This window comes from Panthera onca, chromosome A2, assembly GCF_046562875.1.
Source record: "Panthera onca isolate mPanOnc1 chromosome A2, mPanOnc1 haplotype 2, whole genome shotgun sequence".
Classification (NCBI taxonomy): Eukaryota; Metazoa; Chordata; class Mammalia; order Carnivora; family Felidae; genus Panthera; species Panthera onca.
Window position 1 is genome coordinate 129,359,880 of NC_138340.1, and position 26,522 is coordinate 129,386,401.

The following is a 26,522-nucleotide window of genomic DNA, read 5'->3' on the forward strand; positions in this document are numbered from 1 at the left end:
TTTTAAGCAGATCTACTTTTAAAAACATTAATTTGGGGGCTTATGGGTTGTTCAGTCGGTTAAACCTCTGACTCTTGATTTCTGCTGGGCTCATGATCTCATGGTGGGAGAGAGCAAGCCCCTTGGGCTCCGGCTGCACTGACAGTGTGGAGCCTGCTTGGGATGCTCTTTCTCCCTCTCTCTCTATCCTTCTCCTTCTTGCAAGTTCTCTCTCCCTCAAAAAAATTAAAGTTTTTACCAACCTTGGTATATAAGTACTCATTGATGTTTGCTGAATGAGCTATTAAAATGCTAATGAAGTATTATTAGTAACATACACTGTTACTATGTGTATGGTTTTCTGTTTCTCTTTGCATTCCAGACCAAGGAAGTTTGCATCTACATTTGCCAGAGTAAATATAGACTTGTATATAGGAATTTACTTCCTTATCTATGCAATTTACAGGATCTATTATGCTAATATTACTCCACGCTGCAATTGGTGATTTCAGTATCATAAAGTCTGAAAATCACTGGGGGACTAATAAAACTTGGTTGACCTGGAGTAACCACTTTCCATTTCACTCAGAAAATTTTACCAAATAGTGACTAAATACTGCTAGACAGGTTTATTCATCAATGTGAAGGGGCATGAGATCACTCAGCAGTTTTGGATTTAAAAGGGCCAATAAGAAAGGTTTACTTGTATTGATAGAATTAGTTCTCCATTACTTTAATTCCTTGCTTCCAAGAAAAAGATAATACATTCCTCATTAATGGAGGTATAGGTTAAATGATAAATACCCAAAACAGTACCTGAGCAAATCAGTATTTTATTTTTACATCACAGTTTACTGTTCTTCCTAACTGGTGGTCAGTGTATTGTAAATACTGTCAATCATGATATAATTCCCATCACTACATGTTTCATCTTAAGAATAAGTGACATTACTCAATTACTTTCATCCAATATTAATTTTCATATTCTTTCACCAGCAAGCACCAAAACTAAAACTCAGCAATCAATGGGATAAGTATACATAACAAAGATTCTCAAATTTATTCCCAAATTAAGACATGGGAATAAGATTTTCATATTCCCAAAGGTCTGCATTTTTTTGGCATTAAACAATAGGGTATTACAATTAAACACAAAATCAGTTGATATTCAATACTGTTTAAAACTCTTTAATAATATGGATCATCTCATTTGAAACAAGCTTTGCCCTTTTGAAGGCTCATCCATTACTTTTCCTGTGATTGGTGGTGTTGGCCTCCCAATGTCAGCAGCTGAGGGAGACCCATGCCATCATTCTGCTTCCCTCTGAACTAGTAAACGCTCTGGAGGAAGAACAGATTCCAGTTTCTGCCAGCGCTCTGGAGGCCACAAGATATGTGTAGCATGGGCATGCAGAAGTCCTAGGGAAACCTGAACCCATGAGAGACACAAAGAACATAAGAAAAAAATTACTTAGATGATTAAAAATAGTAAACATTTAGATGGTACTTTTCTAGGTGTAATGTACGGAAGTATTGATAGAAAGCCTTTAATCCTCACGAATCATTTTAGGTAGGTATTACCCCCATTTTGCACATGAGAAAACAAAATTAAGGTTGGTTAAAGAGCTTACCAAAAGTGCTATAGCTACCACGGGGTGGAGGCTGGCTTCTTGGCTGAGCCATCCAACTCCAGAGTCTACATGCAACCTTAAACACACTCCTCCCTAACCACCTTGCATACACCCAGGAAACATAAATCTGGTTTGCATTCTCAGAATCTCCTATATAATTGCCACTATTTCAGAGGGACTGGACTTTGTGGAAAAGTCAGAGACATGAAAAAATGTTTTTCCCACCTACTGGCTGAGCAGCAGAAATTAGATCTTGGAAACTACAGGGAGCAAGATGGAACTAGTGCTCACAGAGGGAGGTGGAAAACCAAGGGAAAGCCAGCAATGGAGGATAGGAAGCGGGAAAAAGAATCAAGTATAAAGATCATGACAGAGGGCAAAGAAACCCCATCAGCAGAGATGTGCCAGGATTAAAGTGGAGGTAACTAGAGGGAAGCCGTCTTGGAGGACTGAAGGCTGAGCCCTTAAAGACAGCTTAGGTTTCCATAGGGACATGAGCTTCAGTGAGAAGAGTGGGGCAAACCTGTCTAAAATGCAGATCCAGGTTCTATTTTCACAGATCACCCTTCAACAAAGCAGAAGCAGGGTCTAGAAATCTGTATCTTTTGTTGTGGATGCCATTTTTGTTATTAGATAATATTTAATAGCATTTAAAAGTTTATAAAATACTTACATTCAGCACATTATCTATTTAGTGCTAGCTGCAAACCAAATACTATGGGCCCACTTTTTATTTTCAAATGTTTTCCTATAAATTGAAGCTCCATAGAGATTAGCATACAAGACTGCTTTTATTGAAGTTCTATTTCCTAGCATCTGCATTCAGGAAAACATGTTGCACAGAGACTCAAAGAACTGGGTGTCAAGTGAGAGATTCTAAAAAGGTAACTAGAAATACATTTTTTTTTAAAAAGAAGAAAAAAAACCCTTCACAACTTGGAATACAAACAAAATAAGCCCAAAGTCTATGAAGAAGCCCCGAGAGCCCAATAAAGGAATATTACTCTGAAAATCAAACCTGCAGAAAATTTGAAAATGTGGTAGAAAAAAAAAAATTCACCCAAATCCACCATTTACATTTTGTTGCATTTGTTCCCTTCTCTTTGTATGTGTACCTGTGTACATATTTTTTGAACCATTTGAAAGTTGCTGACATTCTGTATTCCTAATTTTCCACATGTATCTCCTCAGAACTAAGACTCTTTACTACATAAACATAATACATTCTATGTAATATATAATGATACAATATTGCTTACAACAATCAAAATTTTCCAACTGTTGCAATAATGTCTTTTATAGCTATTTTTTAAGTTCTTAATCAAGGGTCCAGAATTACATCATAATTGTCATGATTTTTGTTTGGGCCTGTTGCCTTGTAAAATATCCTACATTTAGAATTGCTCGACTTTTCCCTTCCTGAATAGATTCAAGTTAAATGTTCTTGGCAAGAACACAATGTACTTGATAGTCTATTCTTTCCATTCTGTCATGTCAGAAGGCACAAAATATGTTTGTCCTATTGTTGTGACATGAATGAAGTTGGATAATTTGATTAATGTGATATTGACCAGCTTTCTCCACTATAAACAAACTGTTTTCCTTTTGTCATGAATAACTAAGCTGTGGGATGATATTTTGAAATATTTCACTATCTTGCATCAAAATTTTATCCAATCATTTCACTGTCTCTGAAAGAAGCTGGTTTTTCAATCATCTGATAGTTTTAACATCCATGGATGATCCTCCCTGAATCAGTTATTACATTGATGATTACACTGGTGAGTTTCCTAATTTATTATTCCTTTTATATTTAATAGCTTTCATTTTTCTCTAAAGTGCTTCTCCTTCTAATCCAAAATTCTTTTAATATTAAATATTTTTAATTTCAAAATATGTTATGAGATTTTGGTTTAATGCTCCAATGTCCTCAGAGCAGTGGGGAGGTTCTTGATCAATGATGGACATATCTCCATCAGTCTCTGAGCACTTCCTTTTTGGTACCACTGAATGCTGTAGGCTTACTCTTACTTGATAGTGGTTCAGCCTGATATTGGACATCTCATTAAAGAGGCTTGGTTTTACCAAGGAATACTATTTAGAAACCAAAACCTGCTACTATAGGTACTTATTGCTCTGAGGGTGTCAACATTCAAAGCCATTTCATAGGATAAACATTAAAAAAAATACAAAACCCTAGGGCTTTCCCTCAACTTTCCCCATTCTATATTTCTATCTCCTTTCTTCCAGAGTGAGCACTCAGATTTCCAACAACTACCAGTTTAATAAAATCAAGGTTTCTTTGAAATTATTTTAATCCTTAAAATACATCTCATGTTAAGGGTATATTTATTGGAATTTGTCTTTTTTTTTTCCTCCACAGTGTAGATTTGCTTCTATTTGTATTCAATTTTAGTGTGCTTTTGATATCCTTTTGGACTCAGTATTTTTTTTTTTGAGTATTTAAACATTTGCATGGTTCAGAAATCAAAATTATTCTTAAAAGGTAGGCAGAATGCCCCCCAACACACAGTTAATCTTTAAGGATTACCATATCCTAATGGACTTAAAGTTGCTGATCAGTTGACCTTAAGATAACAAGACTATTCTATAACATGATTATATTTGGGTTAATGGGATAAGAATCCTTAAATGTAGGTAAGCTAGGCAGAAGGGTCAGATTTAGACAGAGATGTTGTACTGCTTGATTTTGAAGATGGAGAAAAGGGCCATGAGCCAAGGAATGCAGGTGGCCTCTAGAAACTAGCAAGGAAACAGATTATCCCCTATAGCTGTCAGAATAGATGTAGCCATGCTGATACCTTGATTTTAGCCCAGTGAGATCCATATTGGACTCATGACCTCCAGAACTGTGAAATAAATTTGTTTTAAGCTACTGTATTTGTGGTAATCTATTATATTAGCAATGGGAAACTGATACAAAAAACAATATACACAAATTAAATTCTCATCCACCACTGCACCTCTATAGATTAACTATTTTCATCAGTTTTTGTTTTTGTTTCTTTTTTGGAAAAAAGAAACATTCTCTTATTTCCCCCTTTTTTTCTCATACCAAAGGTAGAACACTACACATTCCCTTTTGTAACATCCTAGAAACCATTTCCTAACATTTCATAGAAAGGGAGCATATGGTTTTTACAACCCTACCCCATCCTCTTAGTGATTCTGATTAACCTCATTGGGAACCTAGGATCTGAATTTTCCACTTAGCATCACACCCAGAAAAAGTGAACTTGACCAATTTTAAAGAATCCCTTGAATATATTCTGAAACATGCTAAGTAACCATTCCAAACATGTTAACTGCCAGGAACCTCAATCTAAATGGTCTGTCATAGTAAAGTTTTTATCTATTTTTGTTCATGTCTGGGCTCAGTGGAGCTATAGGACAGCTGGTCTCCATCCTCTGCACAATAACCCTTTTTAGATTTGATAGCTGCTACTCAGTTGTTCCTCAAGCCTTTATTTGCGGTTCCAAGTTGTTTTAACTTTTTTTTCCTATGGTTGAGTTGCCAGTCTTTTAACTTTGCAGAACACTTGCCAATATATTTGCTTGCTTTCTTGGTGACTGGATTTTTTTAAAATCAACATTCATTTTACTAAAACCTAGAATTCTTTTATTCTAAACATTTATTAGGTATACTACTCACTTTCTGAAAAAAATTTCATCTTTAGAATTATGAATGTGAAAATTCTCATAGATGTAGAATATTAGTATGGTTTAAAAGTATTGGATGGAATGCAATATTTAAGTGTTTCTTTAAGAAAGACTAAGGTACAGAGAATGCCTATATACTCTCTTAGCAGTCTTATCACAGATCTTTATTTTTTTATTGATATGCATACAGACATGCAAAGGGTACAGTGAATGCAGGACAGAAAAAATCCAGAAATAAAGGAACTATTTAAAATTAAAAGCTATACTTGAAATAAACCAGCTTTCATTTCCATACATACCATACTAGGCAGGGTCCTCCAGAGAAACAGAACTAATAGGATGTGTGTATATAGAGAAATGTTTATTTTAAGGATTTAACTCATGTAATTGTGGAGGCTTGGTGCTTTGAAAATCTAATGTGGAAAGGCCAGAAGGCAGAAGACTCAGGAAAGAGCTGCAGTTTAAGCCCAAAGGCAGTAGTCTCCAGGCAAATCCCTTATTGCTTGGGGGTAGTCAGGCTTTTGTTCTAAGCAGGCCTTCAGCTGATTGAACAAAGCCCACCCACCTATTGGAGAACAATCAGCTTTACTCAAAGTCCTCTAATCTAAATGTAAAACTCATCCCAAAAACACTCTTACAGAAACAACTAAAGAGCTGGGCACCACGGCCCAGCTAAAGTGACACACAAAGTTAACCATCACACCTAACAAATATAATCCTCCTCCCTGTAGCTTACTCAGTGTTACCCTCAGTTCTTACTACACACAGGTCAGTGTTCTGAATGACTCAGTCATTCTGATGCATTTAATCCCCACAATAACTGTGTGATGCAGGTTCCATGATGGTCTCCATAGTAGAGGAAACCTAGGTACAGCAATAGGTTCTTTTGAGCCAAGACTGAAGTGCATGCCCCCTGGCTCTTGAACCTCTATATCAAGATCTACCCATGTAATTTATTTTCCAAATGAGACACTTTGTCAAATTTTAAATTAAGTCAGGATAATAGTAAAATGGGGCTGTCCTGGACAAATCAAGATTGGGTCAACTTATACTGCTTTTGAGTTTTGTTAGGTCCCACATACTTTCCCGAAACACCTAGATTGATCATAATGGAAATGCTTGTCACAAACTGAATTATTTTTCTCAAAACTCATAGGTTGAAACCCTAATCCCCAGCACCTCAGAATATGAGTATTTGGTGATAGTTACCTCTTTAAAGATTCTAAGTTAAAATGAGGCCATTAAGGCGACCCTAATCCAATTGGGCTGGAATGGTTGTTAGATGAGGACATTAAGACACACAATAGGGGTGCATGTGGGGACACAGCAAAAAGTTGGCCATTTGCAAGACAATGAGAGAAGCCTCCCAACAACCAAAACTTTCTGACACTTGCCCTTGGATTTCTTGTCTTCAGAACTGTGAGAAATTTTCTGTTGTTCAAGCCATGCAGTCTATGATATTTGATTATGGCAGCCCAACACTAATACAGACATGAATAAACAGGAATACTGTGCTCGAAGCTAGTTCCATAGCATGTGCCAATAATCACTCAAAATAGGGAATCAAACAGGTTGAAGACAAAAAAAAAGGTTTTTTTTCCTGTTATTAAAAAGAGAGATGCTTAAGCTTGCAAAGGCATACCTAGTTTTATTAAGCTTTGCAGCAACCCTGTGGTGAATAAGTCTATCAGTGCCATTTTCCAACAGGATTTGCTCATTTGTGTCTATGTCATATTTTGATAATGCATACATTATTTCCTAATTTTTTTATATTTGTTATGGTGATCTGTGATATTTAATGTTACTACTGTAATTGCTTTGGGGCTCCACAAGTTGCGCCTTTTTAAGACAGCAAACAATTGATAAATGTGTGTTGTGACTGCTTCACTGGCTGGCTGTTCCCCCATCACTTTACCTCTCCTCAAACCTCTGTTCCCTGAGACACAACACTATCAAAATTAGGCCAATTAATAACCCCAAATGGCTTCTAAGTGTACAAGTAAAATGAAGAGTCACAGGTCTCTTACTTGGAATCAAAACTATAAATAATTACACTTAGGAAGCATGTCAACAGCCAAAATAGGCCAAAGCTAAGCCTCTTGTGCCAAACAGCCAAGTTGTGAATGAAAAAAGAAAGTTCTTCAAAGAAATTAAAAAGCTACTCCAGTGAACACACAAATGATAAATAAGTGGTAGCCTTACTGCTGATGTGGAGGAAGTTTTAGTGGTCTGGATAAAAGATCAAACCAGCCACAACATTCTTTTAAACAAACACCTAATCCAGACTAAGGCCCTAACTCTTCCCAATTCTATGAAGGCAGAGAGGAAAGGAAGCTGCCGAAGATATGTTTGATCTAGCAGAAATTGGTTTATGAGGTTTAAGGACAGAAGCCATGTCCATAACAAAAAACAAGGTAAAGCAGCAAGTTATCCAGAATATCTAAGATAACTAATGAAGGTGGCTATATTAGTGAACAGATTTTTAAAGTAGATTCAATAGCCTTTTATTGGAAGGAGATGCTAACTAGGGTTTTCATAGCTAGAGAGGAGAAGTCAATGTCTGGCCCCAAAGAACAGGCTCTCTCTCTTGTCAGGGGATAATGCAGCTAGTGACTTTAAGTTGAAGCTAATGTTCATTTACTATTCCAAAAATGCTAGAACCCTTAAAGATTATGCTAAATTTATTCTACCTGTGCTCTATAAATGGAAAAACAAAGCCAGGATGACAGTACATCTGTTTACAATGTGGTTCACTGAATATTGTAAGCCCTCTATGGAGACCTACTGCTTAAAAAAGAAAGTCCTTTCAAAATATTGCTGACAATGCACCTGGTCATCAAAGAGCTCTGATGGAAATGTACAATGAGATTAATGTTTTCATGCCTGCTAACACAACATCTATTCTGCAGCCCAGGCATCAAAGACACGTTTGGACTGTCAAGGCTTATTCTTTAATAAGTCTTATTCTTTAAGACCATAGCTGCCACAAACACTGGTATCACTGATATATATGAGCAAAGTCAACTGAAAACCTTCTGGAAAGTATTCACCATCCTAGATGTCATTAAGAACACTTAGGATTCATGGAAAGGGGCCAAAATATCAATATTCACAGGAATTTGGAAGAAGTTGATTCTAACCCTCATGGATGACTTTGAAGGGCTGAAGACTTCAGTGGAGAAAGTAGCTACAGATGTAGAGGAAATAGTAAGAAAACTTGAAGTGGAACATGAAAAACTGACTGCATTGTTGCTATCTCATGATAAAACCTTAATGGATGAGGAGGTGCTCATCATTTTATGAATGAGAACAAAACATGGTTTCTTGAAATAGACTGCACTCCTGGTGGAGATTCTGTGAAAAATGTTGAAATGACAACAAAGGACTTAGAATATTACAGAAGCTTAGTTGATAAAGCAGCAACAGGGTTGGAGAGGATTGACTCCAGTTTTGAAAATGCATCAAATAGTATCACATGCTACAGAGAAATTGTTCATGAAAAGCAGATTTATGCAACAACTTTCACTGTTGTCTTATTTTAAGAAATTGCCACAGTCATCCCCCCCTCCAGCAACCATCAACACTGAGGCAAGACCGTCTACCCACACACACACACACACACACACACACACACACACACACACACACACAAAGACTTTTTGAAAGCTAAGTGGATTAGTCTTCTTTAGAATATATTTTTTAATTAAGGCATGTAAACTTTTTAGGCAACATTATTACAAATTTAATGGACTACAGTATAGTATAAATATAACCTTTATATGCACTGAAAAACTAAAAAATTCATTTACCATGCCTTGGTGTAGTATTCACTTTATCGTAGTGATCTAGAACAGACCCTATAATACTCCAAGGTATGACTAAAATTTTTTCAATAGGTTTTGTTACTTTGACCAACCAACCTAATATTTTACTGGGACTTAACTCTACCCTATGCTGTTTTGTGTCCCATGTGTAGCTATGTCTCCTTTTCAATGGATTCACAACATTTTTAGGCATAAGAAATCCACTTGTACAGTAAATTTTTGAACACAACAGAAACTTATTAAATTATTAGAAATCCTAAGCAGATCATTGTTTTTTTACTGTCTGCTTAATGAGAAATTTGCCCATCCACATATATTAATAGGCCTCTTACAATAACTGTTGCCCATAGATTTAGAATCAATGATCTATTTTAATTGTGCATCCTACCAGTAAAAAATATTGGAGAACTGACCTCCATATTTACACATTTAAAAATTATATATAATAAAAATTATTACAATTAGTACTAACAGTCCATAAAACCAAATGTTAGTAAAGCTCAAACTCTTGTTTTTTAGTTCAGGAGTACTAATTTTTTGTTTTTGTATCCAGGGGATCATTATACACACCCCTTGTCTATTCCTGCTCCCCTCTTTAGAGATCTCTGCTCTAGGAAACACCGAAAATACTAGCTGAAAATTGATCAGCACTATCAGTCAACTAGTTTGTTTTGTCCACACGATGCCAAAGAAGCACATGGACTGAATTGCCTGCCTTTGATTGAATTGGCTCCATGGAGAAGTTATGTTGGCATGTCGTAGACACAACCTTCATGAGCCCAGCCTTTTCTTCAGGTGCCAAAGGCACAGGTGTGCATTATTTTGGTTCTCTCCACCCCCTATTCATAGACCATCAGTCTACAGAGCACTCTTCCAATTCCTGGCTTCAGGATACCCTCTTCTCTTGAAGGAAGAGCTTGAAAGGATAAGATAAGGACAAGCAAAAGCATAAGAGTCCACAGGTAGGATAGAAAGGGAAACATAGGAGAGGAAGAAGATGATGACTGTTAATGGAAGCAAAGACTTTTTAAAAAAGCCATTCAGAACTAGAGCCAGGGTCAGAAATGGACCAGGATGAAAAATGTGATGAAGCACAAAATTTCATTTGATTAAAATATTTTCTTAAGAAAAAACCCACATTTTATATAATCACTACTAGCAAATAAAGTCAGTCTTTGATGAATTTACTTAGCAGTATAAGAGAGAAAAATCTCCACATAAACAAGGCAGAAGTCACATGATATTCATTCTGAATTATTAAATTACCTACAATTCTGAAGGTCAAATCAAACTGAAACAACACTGGAACTTGGAAGAACACTGTTTAAATGAATTGTCAATTTCCCAGAGCTTAAAGAAGTCAGTCAGCTTTCCACTCTGTCGTCCAAAATCCTTTATACCCACATCTTTCCAAACTTACCTACATGATTTCTCAGTATGCAAGTTCTACTCTGAGGGCCTCCATGGTATACCCAACTCCACATATCATGCCCACCTTCCTGCTTCTGATGGCTTCTGTACTCAGTTTGTAATCCTCTTCCTCATATCCCTGGGACCTTCCTATAAAACCCAGTGTAGCCTAACTTTTCCATGGAGCCCTTCCAGCCACCGCAATTCTCAACCATTTGTTCCTTTTTAAGGAACTGAGGCCTGGTAATGGTCTACCCAATATCAGGTTCTTAAAAAAGAAAAGAAACGGACTTTGGGGGGAAATGGCAGAGTAGAAGGAGCCTAAGATCACCTCCTCCTACGGATGCAACTAGATAACACCCGTATCAGTGTAAATTACCCAGGAAAAGACCTGAGGCTGGCAGAAAAGACTCTCCACAGCGAAATGTGGAGAAGAGGCCATATCAAAGAGGGTAGGAAGAGCAGGGATATGGTTGGGATCTAAATGGACTTGCAGGGACTGTCACCACAGGAGGGAGGGACACCTCAGGCATGGAGGGAGGAAAGAAAGAGACCCTCACAACAGGCATGGGGAAACCTCACCCAGAAGATGAATTCCCGTAACATTTGGCTTTGAAAACCAGAGGGGTCAAATTTCATGTGTTCCTACAGTAAGTGAGGCTTAACACCCGGAACTTTCAAACTCAGCAGGCTCTGCTCTGGGAGAGCAGGGAAGGCAAGAGGAAACTGAGTCCATGCCTTTAAAGAGCACAACAAAGTGCTCTGAAGAGATACAGCATAGAAAGAGCAGTTTGAAAAATGGCTGGGGTATAAAAGAGGGAAATTTGTTTACTTATCTTAGGGCATGTGCTGGAAGGGGAGGGATCCTTGGGAGATTTCTCAGGAAAGAAAAGTGCTGGCAGAAGCCATTTCATTCCCCCACCCCCAGCTTAGACATGCAGCCTATAGAAACCAGGGCCAACACTTACTACCTAGCTTGCTAACAGTGTACCCACACACCTCCATCCTCATGCTTCGACTACTCCACCCCCTCCAGCCCTTCCTGCCTTGGTTTGGGGCAGCTGTAGGTTCCCTCTTTCAGAATGCAAACTGTAAGAGAAGAGAGCAAAAGAAGAAAGGAACAGAGAACTACCGCAACAACCGTAAACCATGTAACAAAATGGGAGTAAGTACATACCTGTCAATAATTAGTTTGAATGTAAGTGGACTAAATACTCAATTCAAAAGACACAGGTTGATGGAATAGAAAAACAAAACAAAAAACAAGATCCATCTATACACTGCCTACAGGAAACTCATTTCAGACCTGAAGAAGCATGCAAATTCAGGGGCACCTATGCGGCTCAGTCAGTTGAGCAGCCAACTTTGGCTCAAGTCATGATCTCACACTTCAACAGTTCATGAGTTGAAGCCCCGGCATCGGGCTCTCTGCTGGCACCACAAGCCCGCTTCAGATCCTCTCTCTGCCTCTCCCCATTTGTGCGCATGCTCTGTCTCAAAAATAAACATTTAAAACAAAAAAGAAACACACAGATTCAAAGTGAAGGAATGGAAAAGCATTTATCATGCAAATGGAAGTGAAATAAAATGGGAGTAGCAATACTTACATCATACAAAATAGACTTTAAAACAGACTGTAATGAGACAAAGTACACTATATAATCATAAAAGGAGCAATCCAGTAAGAAGCTATAACAATTGTAAATATGCACCCAACATGAAAGAAACAAAATATATAAAGTAGCTAACAACAAACATAAAGCACCTAATAATAGTAATACAATAATAGGGGACTGTAACACCCCACTTACATCAACGGATAGATCATCCAAAAGGAAAACTAACAAGGGAACAGTGGCTTTGAATGACATACTCAACCAGATGGATCTAACAGATATATTCAGAATATTCCATCCTGAAAGAGCAGAATAAACATTTTTTTTTCTGGAGACCGTTCCCTGTGCACTTGAATAGATCACATATTAGGCCACAAAACAAGTCTCAACAAATTTAAAAAGATTAACGTCATATCATGAGTCTTTTCTGACCAAAATGCTATTTAATTAGACATCAAACAAAAGAAAAAATCTATTTAGACTATAGATACAAGAAGGTTAAATAATATGCTACTAAACAATGAATAGATCAACCAAGAAATCAAAGAGGAAATAAAAAAGTACATGGAGATAGGTGAAAATGAAAACAAGATTCTAAAATCTTTGGATTGCAGCAAAAGCTGTTCTCACAGGGAAGTTTATACCAATTCAGACCTACCTCAAGAAGTAAGAAAAATCTCAGAAAACAACCTTACACCTGAAGGAGCTAGAAAAGAAAAAACTAATCCCAAACCAGCAGAAGAAAATAATAAATATGAGAGCATATATTAAAAGAAAATAGAGAAAGGACTCAAACAAAATCACAAATTAAAGAGGAGAAATAACAACCAAAATATGAAAGATTATAAAAGATTATTAAAAATTATATGCCAACAAATTGGACAATCTAAAAGAAATGGATATATTCTTTAAAACATAAACTCCAAAAACTGGAGCAGGAAGAAATAAAGAATTTGAACAGACTGATTACCAGTAATGAAATTAAATCAGTAATCAAAAAACTCCCAGGAAACAAATCCAGGACAAGAGAGCTTCACAGGTGAATTCTACCAAACATTTAAAGAAGAGTTAATACCTATTCTTCTTAAACTATTCCAAATAATAGAAGAGAAAGGAAACCTTCCACATTCATTCTAGGAGGCCAGCTTTCTCCCTGATACCAAAACTAGATAATGATACTACAAGAAAGGACAACTATAGGCCATTATCTACGATGAACATAGATGCAAAAATCCTCAACAAAATACTGACAAACTGAATCCAACATACATTTCAAAAGTCATTCACCACAATCAACTGGGATTTATATCTGGGATACAAGGGTGGTTCAGTATTTGCAAATCAGTCAACATGATACATGTGTCAACAAGAGAAAGGATAAAAAAATATGATTGTTTTCATAGGTAGAGAAAAGAATTTGACAAAGTACATTGATTCATGATTAAAACACTCAACAAAGTAGGTATACAGGGAATATATCTCAATATAATAAGGGACATATATGAAAAACCCACAGTGAACACCATACTCAGTGGTAAAAAACTCAGAACTTTTCCCCTAATATCAGGAATAAGACAAGGTCAACTCCCACCATTTTTATTTATTTAATACAACACTAGAAGTAGTAGCCACAACAATCAGACAAGAATAAGAAATAGAAGGCATCCAAATGGCCAAAAAAGAAATAAAACTGTCACTGTTTGCAGATGATATGAAACTAGATACAGGAAACCCAAAAGACTCCACCCAAAAACTACTAGAACTGATAAATGAATTCAGTAAAGAATTCAAAATCAATATACAGAAGTCAGTTACATTCCTTCCTACACACTAATAATGAAGCAGCAGAAAGATAAAACAATCTCCTCTACAATTGCACCAAAAATAATAAAATACCTAGGAATAAGCATAACCAAGGAGATGAAAGACCTGTACTCTGAAAACTATAAAACACAGAGGAAAGAAATTGAAAACAAAACAAAAAAATGGAAAGATATTCCATGCTCATGGAATGAAAGAATAAATACTGTTAAAATGTCCATAATACCCAAAACAATCTACAGATTTAATACAATTCCTATCAAAATACCAAAATAATTTTTTCAGAACTAGAACTAAAGACCTTGATATAGCCAGAGCAATCTTTAAAGACACAACCAAAACTGGAGGTATTACAATCCCAGATTTCAAGATACACTACAAGGGTCTAATAAGCAAAACCGTATGATACTGGCACAAAAATAGACACACAGATCAACAGAAGAGAATAGAGAGCCTAGAAATGAACCCATGATTATATGGTCAATTAATCTTTGACAAAGGAGGCAAGAACATGCAATAGGAAAAAGTCCCTTCAAAAAATGGTGCTGGGAAAAGTGGACAGCTAAATGCAAATGATTGAAACTTGATCACTTTCTTACACCATAGACAAAAACAGAATCAAAATGGATTAAGGACCTGAATGTGAGACCTGAGACCATAAAAATCCTGAAGAGAGCACAGGCTCTAATTTCTTTGGCATTGGCTGTAGTAACATTTTTCTAGATATATCTTCTGAGTCAAGGGAAACAAAAAACAAACTATTGGGGTTACATTAAAATTAAAAGCTTTTGGGGCACCTAGGTGGCTCAGTCAGTTGAGTATCTGACTTCAGCTCAGGTTATGATCTCACGGTTTGTGGGTTCAAGCCCCACTTGGGCTCTGTGCCGACAGCTCAGAGCCTGGAGCCTACTTTGGATTCTGTGTCTCCTTCTGTCTGCCCTTTCCCCACTTGTGCTCTCTCAAAAACAAACATTTAAATTTTTTTTTAAATAAAAGCTTCTGCACAGCAAAGAAAACAATCAACAAAACCAAGACAATCTACTGAATGGGAGAAGATATTTACTAATGGCATAGACCATAAAGGGTTAGTATCCAGAGTATATAAAAAACTTATACAAGTCAACACCCCCAAAACAAATAGTCCAATTGAAAAATGGGCAGAAGAAATATCCATTTGTCCAGAGAACATAACAGATTGCTAACAGACACATAAACATCACTAATCATCAGGTACATGCAAATTAAAACCACAGTGAGCTATCACCTCACACCTGTCAGAATCAAATCAAAACCACCAGAGACAAGTGTTGGTGAGGATGGGAAGAAAAAATGAATTCTTGTGCATTGTCCATTGAAATGAAAACTAGTGCAGCCACTGTGGAAAACAGCATGGATATTTCTTAAAAGATCAAAAGTAGATCTACCCTATGATCCATGAATTTCATTACTGGGTATTACCCAAAGAGTATAAAAACCCTATTTCAAAAAGATATATGCACCCCTATGTTTATTGCAGCATTATTTACAATAGCCAAATTATGGAGGCAGCCCAAGTGTCCACTGATAGATGAATTGATAAAGAAGACACTTATATATATATGGAATATTACTCAGCCATAAAAAAGAATGATATCTTGCCATTTGCAACCACATGGATGAATCTGGAAAGTATAATGCTAAGTGAAATAAGTCAGAGAAAGACAAATATCTCATTTCACTCATATATGGAATTTAAGAAACAAAACAAAAAAAGAGGAAACAAAAAAAACACTCAACTTGAGAATAAACTGATGGTTAACAGAGGGGGGGTTGGGGGGATGGGTGAAATATGTGAAAGGGATTAAGAGTACACTTATAGTGATGAACACTAAGTAATGTATACAACTGTTGAATCACTAGATTGTACACCTGAAACTAATGTAATGCTGTCAAGTATATTTGAATTGAAATTCTAAAAAATCTCTAGGCATAGTGTTGACCATGTAATATATTATATGACTTGGGAAACTTTAGAGTGAAGAAGGCTATTAATAATTATGCTGGGTCAACAGGCATACATATGTCTCCAGGACACATGGTCATCCCCTTCTTTTGAGACAGGGAACACTTAATGACTATAGTTATATCCACAATGTTTCAGATAGACATTCTCTTATTCCTTATATTAAACTTGCGGAATAGGCATTATTTTCATTTGCAGAAAAGAATACTTGGGCTTAGAAATAGTAAGCCTTATGCTGAAAGTTATGAGTCTAGTATATGATAGAACCAGGATTTGAAAAAGGTGTGGTTAAAAATTCATGCTGCTCCTCCCTGTAATGTCCTGCTTCTCTTATGATATTATTTAATAATTATGTTTCCATGTCTATAGCAATAGTTGGCCAACTTTTTCTATAATAGCCAGAGGTAACTTGTTTAGGCTTACAGACTATACAGTCTTTGTTCCAAGTATTCAACTGTCATTGGTTTGTAGCACAGAGCAGCTACAGGCAGTATAGAAGTGACTCTAAGATTTGTTATAACAAAATTTTATTTACAAAAGTAAAAAACAAAAAAGCACCAAGCTGAATTTCATCCAAAGGCCATAGTTTGCCAGTTCCTGGTCTATAATCTAGATTCTATAATATTTCTGACAGCAGAGCCTATATCTTACCTTTTCTATATTAGAAATTAGCATAATATCTTGGACAAGATCATGAAATACTTGTCAGCAGTAAATATCTGTTGAATGAGTGAATGTTGAGTAAAGAAAGCTTAAATCTGGAAATGCTATATTTTATTATCTGGACATCAAGGAAACTCCCTAACCTACCTAAAGAGAGACATCCAAAGTTTTTCAGAAAACAGTAGGAAGTGACAGGAGAGCTTCATAGATGATGTGCCACAACAGACTGACCATAAACTAGTGCTACCAAAAAACTGGGGTATGGTTCTTTCAGTCTCAAAAAATTATTTTCAAGATACAGTATGTAATTTAAAACACATACATGTAATGCCTAGACTTAAATTTTACAACCTATTTACTGCATTGTATGAATTTTTTGAATATATTATACAGGCAAAGAAAATTGGTTTGGATTGCATCTGGTGACCACCATTTACTTCCAAACCAAGTTAATGATATTAGGGAGGAGAGAAACTTATAAATGATTCCCAAACCCCTGGGATGAGTCCCACTGGTTATTTGGGTAATAGACCACCATTCTTGCTATTTGTCCTCCTCCACACATAAAAATTTTCTTGAATACAACACCACCATCAATCTTCTCACGGTGGTATCCAGGTGACACTTCTCCGTGCTGCACTGACAGAGTTTGTCAACTCTTTCTGGATTTGGGTAACACAAAGAAAGATGTTGTCTTAACTGCTATGGAGACCAGCGATGTGAGTGGCACATAAAGAGCAGGTGACTGCAGAGAAACACGGGACTTCACTCACAGCCTCTGCTTTGGTACTGTGCATTCAACACGATGCCGCAAATGGAGAGTGTAGACCAGAGTACCATGCCCTGGTTATCAATCCCAAAGGAATAGGGCACCATGAACCAGTTAATTAATCCCATGGAGGGACTCCAATTGCATGATAGCTTAAATTATCACAATACTAATCACTAGGAGTAGAAGTCCATCACTTCACCGACTGTTTCTTGGTATCAGAGTCACCAAAGAAAACTCAATGCAGTCAGGTACTGGATGTAACAACCCTTTACTCAGAGAAGAAACAGAGTGAGATCAATAGTGGGTGTCCATAGTACTCTGCTCCACAGAAAGGGATGTCCTGACATTGCAGAGATTTGCCTTTTTGACCCCACTCTCTGTAGTCACCATTTTTGTGAATGTCAACACTGGACATCAACAGCAACATTACTAAAGGCATGTCTTTGAAACAACCTAAAAGACAAAGGTGGGGGTGGAGAAGGGCATGGTGTGAAAAGAGCAGAATATAATTCCTTTACCAGATAGCATAGAAGTGACCTTTCTTGTAAATACACACAAAAGTAAGTATCATATTCAAAGATAAGCCATTGCAGTTTAAAAAAATGTTATGAAATGGCTATTTTTAAAGACTGAAAGATAGAAATGACACTACCTACTTTATTTTTAAACACGTTATTAACAAATACGGATTTGTCAAGGGTCATAAAGAGAATAGTACTGGCCTGTCATCCACATACATTTCTAAGATTCTTATCCGTGCCATATTGAATAGGTAAACATAAGCCCTCTAAACAAAACATGTGTATAGACTGCTCCCTTTCTAAAGTAATCACTGACTTGGATCTACTCAAAGACAAATAACAGCAAAGCTTTGGTTGTTTAAGTGAATAAAGAACATGGGGGTCTGCCAAAGAATTGTGCAGAACACAAAAGGAGGCTCTAGAAAAGAGAAGAAATAGGTTAAAGCTGAGGAGAAACAGCAAAGGCACAGAGGCAGTGGTGGCACACTTCCTTCACCCCTTCTTGTAGGGACTCTGGTAGCAATGCCGGTTATGAGAACATGTAACCATCCAGAAAAACCCAGCACTATTCTCTCCCTCCTCCCTGAACTGACAAGAGTAAGGGTTCTTGTACCCAGGAATACTTCCCTGAGATGAGAAGGCCTTCCTTCCTGAAGATGTAACACTGGACCACAATATCTTATTGCAATTCCAAAAGTCAAAGAGCTCCCCCTAAAATCATGTTTTATTTATTTATTTATTTTTTTTTTGGTAACTCTCTGGTAGCAAAACCTGACCTGACCTAAACAGTTATAAAATTCTAGTCTTTATTTATTTCATGCTGTGTGCCTATTCATAATTTTTAAGTGGCCATTTTAATTGAAAAAAAAATTGTTTGAATATAGTTAACACACAGCGTTACACTAGTTTCAGGTATACAACACAGTGATTCAAGTTCTCTCTATATTATGCTATGCTCACAAGTGTAGCTACCATCTGTTACCATACAATGCTACTACAGTATCATTGACTATATTCCCTATGCTGTACCTGTTATTCCCATGACTTATTCATTCCATAACTGGAAACTTGTATCTCCCACTCCCTTTCACCCATTTTGCCTACCCCCCACTTGCCTCCCCTCTGGCAACCATCAGTTTGTTCTCTGTCTTTATAGGGATGCTTCTGTTATTTGTTTGCATTCATTTATTTTGTTTTATAGAGTCCACATATGAGTGAATTCCTATGCTATTTGTCTTTCTCAGCGTGAGACATATTTCACTTAGCATAATACCCTATAGGTCCATCCAGTTTTTACAAATGTCAAGATCTCACTCATCCTTTTTATGGCTGCATAAACTTCTACTGTATGTACACACACACACACACACACACACTACATCCTCTTTACCAATGGACACTTGGGTTGCTTCCTTGTTTTGGCTATTTTAAATAATTCTGCAGTCCAGAAATAAACCCACACTCATATCATCAATTAATCTATGATAAAGAAGTAAAGAATATACAATGGGGATAAAACAAGTCTCTTCAACAAATGATGGGAAAATGGTACAGTTACATGCAAAAGAGTAAAACTGGACCACTTTCTAGCACCATACACAAAAATAAAATCAAAAAGGATTAAAGACGTAAATGTGAGACCTGAAACCATAAAAATGCTAGAAGAGAACACAGTAGTAATTTCTTTTTGTTCATGGCCTGTAGCAACATTTTTCTAGGTATGTCTCCTAAGGCAAGGGAAAACAAGCAAAAATAAACTGTTGGGACTACATCAAAATAAAAGGCTTTTGTACAGTGAAGGAAACCATCAACAAAACTAAAAAACAACCTATTGATTGGGAGTTGATATTTACACAGGATATATCTGATAAGGGCTTAATATCCAAAATATATAAAGAACTTGTACAACTCAACACACACACAAACAATTTGATTTAAAAATGGGCAGACGACCTGAATAGATATTTTTCCAAAAAGACATACAGACAGCAAACAGACCCATGAAAAGATGTTCAACATCACGCATCATCAGGGAAAGGCAAATCAAAACCACAATGAGATATTGCCTTATACCTATCAGAATGACTAAAATCAAAAAGAGAAGAAACAAATGTTGGTGAGAATGTGAAGAAAAAGGAACTCTCATACACTGTTGGTGGCAATGTAAATTGGTATAGTCACTGTGGAAAACAGTATGGAGGTGCCTTAAAAAATTCAAAATAGAGGGGCGCCTGGGTGGCTCAGTCGGTTAAGCGTCCGACTTTGGCTCAGGTCATGATCTCACGGTCTGTGAGTTCGAGCCCCGCGTCGGGCTCTGGGCTGACAGCTCAGAGCCTGGAGCCTGCTTCAGATTCTGTGTCTCCCTCTCTCTCTGACCCTCCCCATTCATGCTCTGTCTCTCTCTGTCTCAAAAATAAATAAACATTAAAAAAATTTTTAAAAATTAAAAATAGAAACACTGTATGATCCCACAATTCCACTCTTGGTATGTACCCAAAGAAAATTAAAACACGAATTCAGAAAGATATATGCACCCCTATGCCTATTACAACTTTACAATAGCCTCTTCATTTTTGCTGCACAATTAATGTGTTTGATTATAGAAACTTCCCAGACTATGCTGCAAGTATTGTTACATATGGCATAGACATTGTTTATAGACACTGTTTATAGACACTGATACCACCTTTCCAACATCTGAAAAGTCTGAATTCTGAAATACATCTGCCTTTCAAGATTCGAGATACAATACTAATATCTTTAAATATCTCCAAAGGTGAATATTTGAAAAGGAGAATAAAGGTAATCAGAGTTATGGTCTTAGTTCTGAGCAGGACAGGCACCCTGATAGATGCTGGAAATACACACAATAAAGATGATTTCTGTCCCCTAGGATCTCATGATCTGGTGGGAAGGATGGATGTTTCAATAAACCATACCTGACATGGTAGACATACAAAGGAGCCAAGTACCCCAAGCAGAGTACTCTGGCCAACACTTAGGAAAGCTCCACTGAGTGGGTGCATTTGGACTGATTCTAAAAGATACTAAATTTCCCTCTCCTGAGGGAAGATTTTCACTTAATACAATCCTTTGTCATATTTTTATCTAGAACATTCTCCAAGTCCTCCTTGCCCTCCACTGAATTTCAAATTGAGACAACCCAATATTTTTCAATGAAAAAGTAAAAGCCATATGCCTTACAAAAGATTCAAAACGAGATTCTCTCATTTAAACTCCTCATTCTAGGACAAGTGTTTTCCCTCATTACCAACAATTTTAACTTTAATCATTTCAAAGCAATTTTCCTGTTCAAGCCTTAGCTTTAATCAGAATGCATTTTCAGGTCACTTCATGGCCTCTTCATGATTCTCTCTAGATAACTACAGAATCATGCATAATCATTCTAGTTCCCCCAAGACCCCTTCAGTAAGTAGTTAGTTCAACATTTTATGCAAAAATAGATACAAAACAGGCCTCTAGGGATATGTTCAGCTAATTTTCATGAATTAATTTCCCAAGATTAATGTTTATGCACTACTCTCTTTACCACATAATCAAATCACTGGAGTTGAAGTGGTCTAACTCCTTATTTTGCAGCTTGATTAAGCAGGTGATGAAATACTTGAATATCATTTGGATAGTTAGCAACTCATAGTATCCACAATAATCCACAGGAGATGGATGGCATTACTGACATTTCATTGTTTACTTGTGCACTCTCTAGTAGCTGATGTTCCACCCACATGCTAGTTTTTTTGTTTTTTTTTTAATTTTTTTTTCAACGTTTTTTATTTATTTTTGGGACAGAGAGAGACAGAGCATGAACGGGGGAGGGGCAGAGAGAGAGGGAGACGCAGAATCGGAAACAGGCTCCAGGCTCCAAGCCATCAGCCCAGAGCCTGACACGGGGCTCGAACTCACGGACCCCGAGATCGTGACCTGGCTGAAGTTGGATGCTTAACCGACTGCGCCACCCAGGCGCCCCCATGCTAGTTTTATGTAGGAGATAAAACAGTTCATATAAATACATGAGGGAAGAGGTGTGGAAGTCTTTATTGTTGTTGACATTGTCTTAAACCATATTTGTATCAAGTGGGAAGGCAGCCAAAGGGATAGACTAGTTTGCCATGGGTAAGAGGATTTGGAACAACAAGGTAAACAGATATCCATTCCCAGGCCTGCTCCTATGGTGGATGCAGCCACCCATAGCCAATGGGTATGGTGGAATGCATACCCATTCCCAGGCCTGCTCCATGGTGGATACCACCATGGTTCTGTTCACTGGGTGGCTAGTATCCATCTCTCCCCATTTCCTACCTCTCTTTTATTCTCTCTTTCAAAGAGAATGTGAGGAGCTTTACAAAATAAACAACCAGGAACAAAAGAAGATAAATAAGTGACTGCTATTAGGGGGAAGGCAGTTGCTGTGGAAAGCCCCACACTTGGTTCTTGGCTATCTGAGAGTCAATGTGAAGAGGAGAACAAGCTAACTCACACAGCTCTTATAGGACAAGAGGAAAGTTTTTCCCTGATTAAATTTCTGCAAACTTTACTCACATCAGGTCTGTGACAGGATACTCTAAGTATCATAATGGACAGTGTCACTGCAGTAGCTTCCCCCAGGGACCTTACAGGATTCACCTTACAGGAAACTGGGTGAATGTTATTCTGCAAGGGACTAAGGCAATGCAATCTTGTATGTCATCTCAGGATCTAATTTATTCCAATGATAGGAACTTCTATTATCTAGAAGCTTCGATACATAGCATGCCTTTTAAATAATCTTTTCTAAATATTATGTCCTCAATTGTGTTTTTTTTTTCTACAGATCTATTCTGGGCTCAGCCAATTGGATGCCCTCATGTGGAACTCTGAAGTGATGGAGGGAGTGATGCAGAGACACAGAAACATCAGAGTTACTGGCAGAGGGATGAATGCCAGGAAGTATCCAGTGACAGCAACTGCCAAACTCATCACCCTGCTCCTGTGTAAACATAGGGACAGCTTATGTTGAAAACTAGTTTTCCTCCCATCCATTCAGTGGACTATTCAATATCCTTCCAATAACATCTTTTCTGCTTAAATGAGGATGAAAAAAAGGAAGTCAGGATGGCTTTGTGATTTGGTATCTTCTGCACGGTAAGCTACCATGATAATACTGGTGAAGGAATGTTGATAAGGATATTTGGAATTAAAGTCTAATTCCTAATTCCACAGGTGAGGAAATCAAGGCTCAGAAATATTGCCTACAAGTACCCAGTTAGTTAGGGTGGGATGCAAATCCTAGCCCTGACTCCTAGTTCCAAGCCCTTTTCAACACACCTGTCAGTGAAATGAGGTGTAGAGTCCTGGAAATTGTAAAGGTTGGCAAGGGGCCCTGCATCAGTGCTTCCTAAAACTGCTTTTATCCCAGGGAAAAGTGAGACCTTTCATTTTCTGCAGAGAAAAGCAAACATTGCCCATTAAGGCTTGTACACATCCATGCCACTCTGTTTGGGAACTGTTGCTGATACGTAGCAGCAGGACATGTTAGGAGCCACTGGGCTGTAAGGAACACTTGTTGACAGTGACAAGAAAGCTGGTGCTTATTACAGCAATGCAGTTATGTCATTGTGTATAAAAGAGCTTGAAAAATGAAGAAATGTGGCAAGATTCTAAAGTATATTCCTATTACTCAATACAACAGATATATAAAAGCCTACTGTGTACAAAGCATAGGACATGGAATTTAAATCTACCAAGATGGATGAGCCACAGACTCTGGCCTTGAGGAGTTTATAACTTAAGAGGAAAAGGCAGTTGTCACAAGCTTGATCCATGGGATGTGTCTGGCAGAAGTGGAGATTGCAGAAGATGAGTGTAATCTGGAAATATAGGCCAGTGAAGGATTAGGAAAGAGACTGTTCAAAAATCGAACAGGGGTGCCACCTCTGACTGCAATCTAAGGAAAGAAAAGGCAAGAGCAGAGAGCAAGAGAACAGTCAGGAGATTTTTTACAAGAGGGCTGACAAGAGATATGATCATGTCAAGAGGAAGAGGAAAGAAAGGCTACTTTGAGAATGAAATTGCAATTTCATAGCACAGTAGACACAGCCCTTCATAAATGTACCTCTGCTTTATCTCTTGGCACTTAATGTGTACCTGGATCTTTCTTAACACCTCTTTAAAAAGGCCTTCCTCTCTCACATCTCTGTATCTTTGCACATACTACTTTTTCCTACTTTCTGAAAGGCTTTCTTCTGCTCTTTACCTACATCAATCTCCTTCATCTAACTTTCATGTCACTTTCTCCAGGATGCGGAAGGCTTCCACTTTTTCCTCCCAGCCTTGGCAACCGGTACTTAGTTAATGGCAACTAATAATTATCATACTGTCCATTGATAATCTATTTTGTTATGTTTCTTTTACTAGGTATGAGCTTTTTGAAGTGGCACTGTCTCGTGTTCTAAATCCATGGCATGAAAACAGAAATAAGCTTAAAATATATGGATTATAGAAGTGAAACGAGACACAATGTGGATTCAGATCGGATATGATTTGGCAACTGATTGGACGTGGGGGCTGAGAAAAGAAGGGATCGTGGAGCTGACTGCTTTCTCCCCTGCCTGGAAAGATAGTAATTCCTTTAATAGCAGAGGGATCATGGCAGAAGGAGCAGATTCGAGAAACAATGAGTTCACTTTTGTATTATTCAATCTGAGATTGCTATTGAATGTCACAGGGACACATCCTGCGTGCAATTGACAAGTCTCTGTGAGAGTTCAGCCAAGTGTGTGAAGCAGAACATAGAGATCTAGGAATCATCATCAGGCTGTACTTGTGGGAATTAAAGTGCTCTCCTAGAGAAGAATTAGAAAGTAAAAGTGCTCAGGACAGACACCTGAGGGAATGCAGCAATTCAAAGATAATGCTAGAAGGCTATCAGCTGATATGTAAAAATAAACTTCCTTGAGCAGTAACACATGTACCCCTAGACCAGAGCTTGTGAGATTTCGGTGCAGTTAGAGTCCTATGCTCAGCTGTAAAAAGGTGAGCATCGCTATTAGGCATGAGAGAACAGAGCAAAGCTTAGGAGAGGAAATAGTTGTAAATCACCTTTAAAACTGCAGCTCTTAGTTCTCCTTCCTGAGCCTAGAGAACCTATAGAGATACAGACAAAACCTATTACAATTTCTATATTCCAAATTGATATTTGCTCAATTAAGTAATTCTAAATTGTATCTTTTTTCTTTACATTTATGCATCTATGCCTGGGAAAAGGTTGATAACTTCAACAGCCTAAGGAAAATTTAACAGAGACAAATTAATTTTTTCCAGTGCAAAGTTACAAATTATCTAGAGATTATCCACTTCTATGGATTATACATGACTTGACTCCACTGACTCAGATAATTGAACGCTGATGCTAATTAGCAAAATTTTTTTATAAAACAATTTTGACAGTGCAGTAAGCTGATATTTACTACTAAAACTCCCGATGCTTTATAAATCAATGGGTAATATTAAATTGTCAGGTCCTCAACCTGAAGAGTGAGGAGGGCTTAGGCCTTATGGTCACACTGCTGGGTAGAACACTTATTGCCCTATGGAGAGGAAGAGAGGCGTGGCTAATGATGAATGTTCAACAGATTTGGCACTCTTGTCCTCATGCATGCCATGTGCCACCCTCCCACTGTTAGGAAACTGTCATCAGTCATTTCCTCTAACAAACTGGAGAGGAATAAGGTATGCACAAAGCACCAGAAGTAGATACTGCCCTGGGATGAAATCTCTTCATGAAAATTCCTGGCCATATTTAGCCCACTGCATCTAGTACTAACTGACATTGGAAACTATGGTTCCAATTAGCTTTCCGTTTCCTTTAAGTGTTTTCTTTTCCTGTTGGCTTTTCTGTGTCTTCAGTAACCTGAAAAGACAACTGCTTCATTACTTCAAAGAAATTTTAACTCAAGGGGGTGGGGGTGGGGGACTGATTAACCCAAACTTATTCTTTAGTCTGAGACTCACAAGAGATTGTCTCTAATCATCAATAACACTGATAATTTAGCATCACACTGCCCCTGTTCCTGGAATATCATGATGTACATATGGTCCAAGGAAGAAGAGTGGGGAGCCATCAGTAAGCAGCGTGTAGAGAGCAGAAGCTTTGGGGTCAGAAAACCATATAGGGACTTAGACTCAGAAAAATTAATAGCTATATCATCTCTGGTAAGTTGACTTCTTTCAGTCTTTTCTCATTGTCGAAATGGGAACAAGAATATCAGCTCTGCAAGGTTGCCATGAGAATTAAGGGGTGTAAAGTCTGCACTAATACAGCACAGAGCCCTGCTGCACATTAACTGCTCTGATAGCCCCACAGTAAGTCAGGTACAGATGATGCCTGAGGTGTAATACATTAATAACAGGAGTTAAGAAAATGAGGTATTGAAAATAGCTACGATATATTATATCCCATTGTTAACTGTTAATGGTGTCCAATTAGGAGTAATGCCTTTGAGAAAAAAATCTGTTCAGTTAGCTTGTGATACTGATTTATAAGCATAGAAATGATTGTAAGAAGTCTTGTCCTAATAAATTTTCTGCCTAGGAATTCTATCTC

General features: G+C 37.5%; 1 protein-coding gene across 7 annotated transcripts in view; it reads right to left on the reverse strand.

Moving 5' to 3' along the window:
• Positions 1-796: 796 nt before the first annotated feature.
• IMMP2L (inner mitochondrial membrane peptidase subunit 2) overlaps positions 797-26,522 on the reverse strand; it is an 886,893-nt gene continuing 861,167 nt past the window's right edge. For all 7 annotated transcript variants that reach the window (XM_078440485.2, XM_060632889.1, XM_060632892.2 and 4 more), the window contains one exon: positions 797-1,408. In XM_078440485.2, the coding sequence (XP_078296611.1) occupies positions 1,289-1,408 (120 nt within the window). In that variant the 3' untranslated portion in view covers positions 797-1,288. The remainder of the gene's footprint in view (positions 1,409-26,522) is intronic.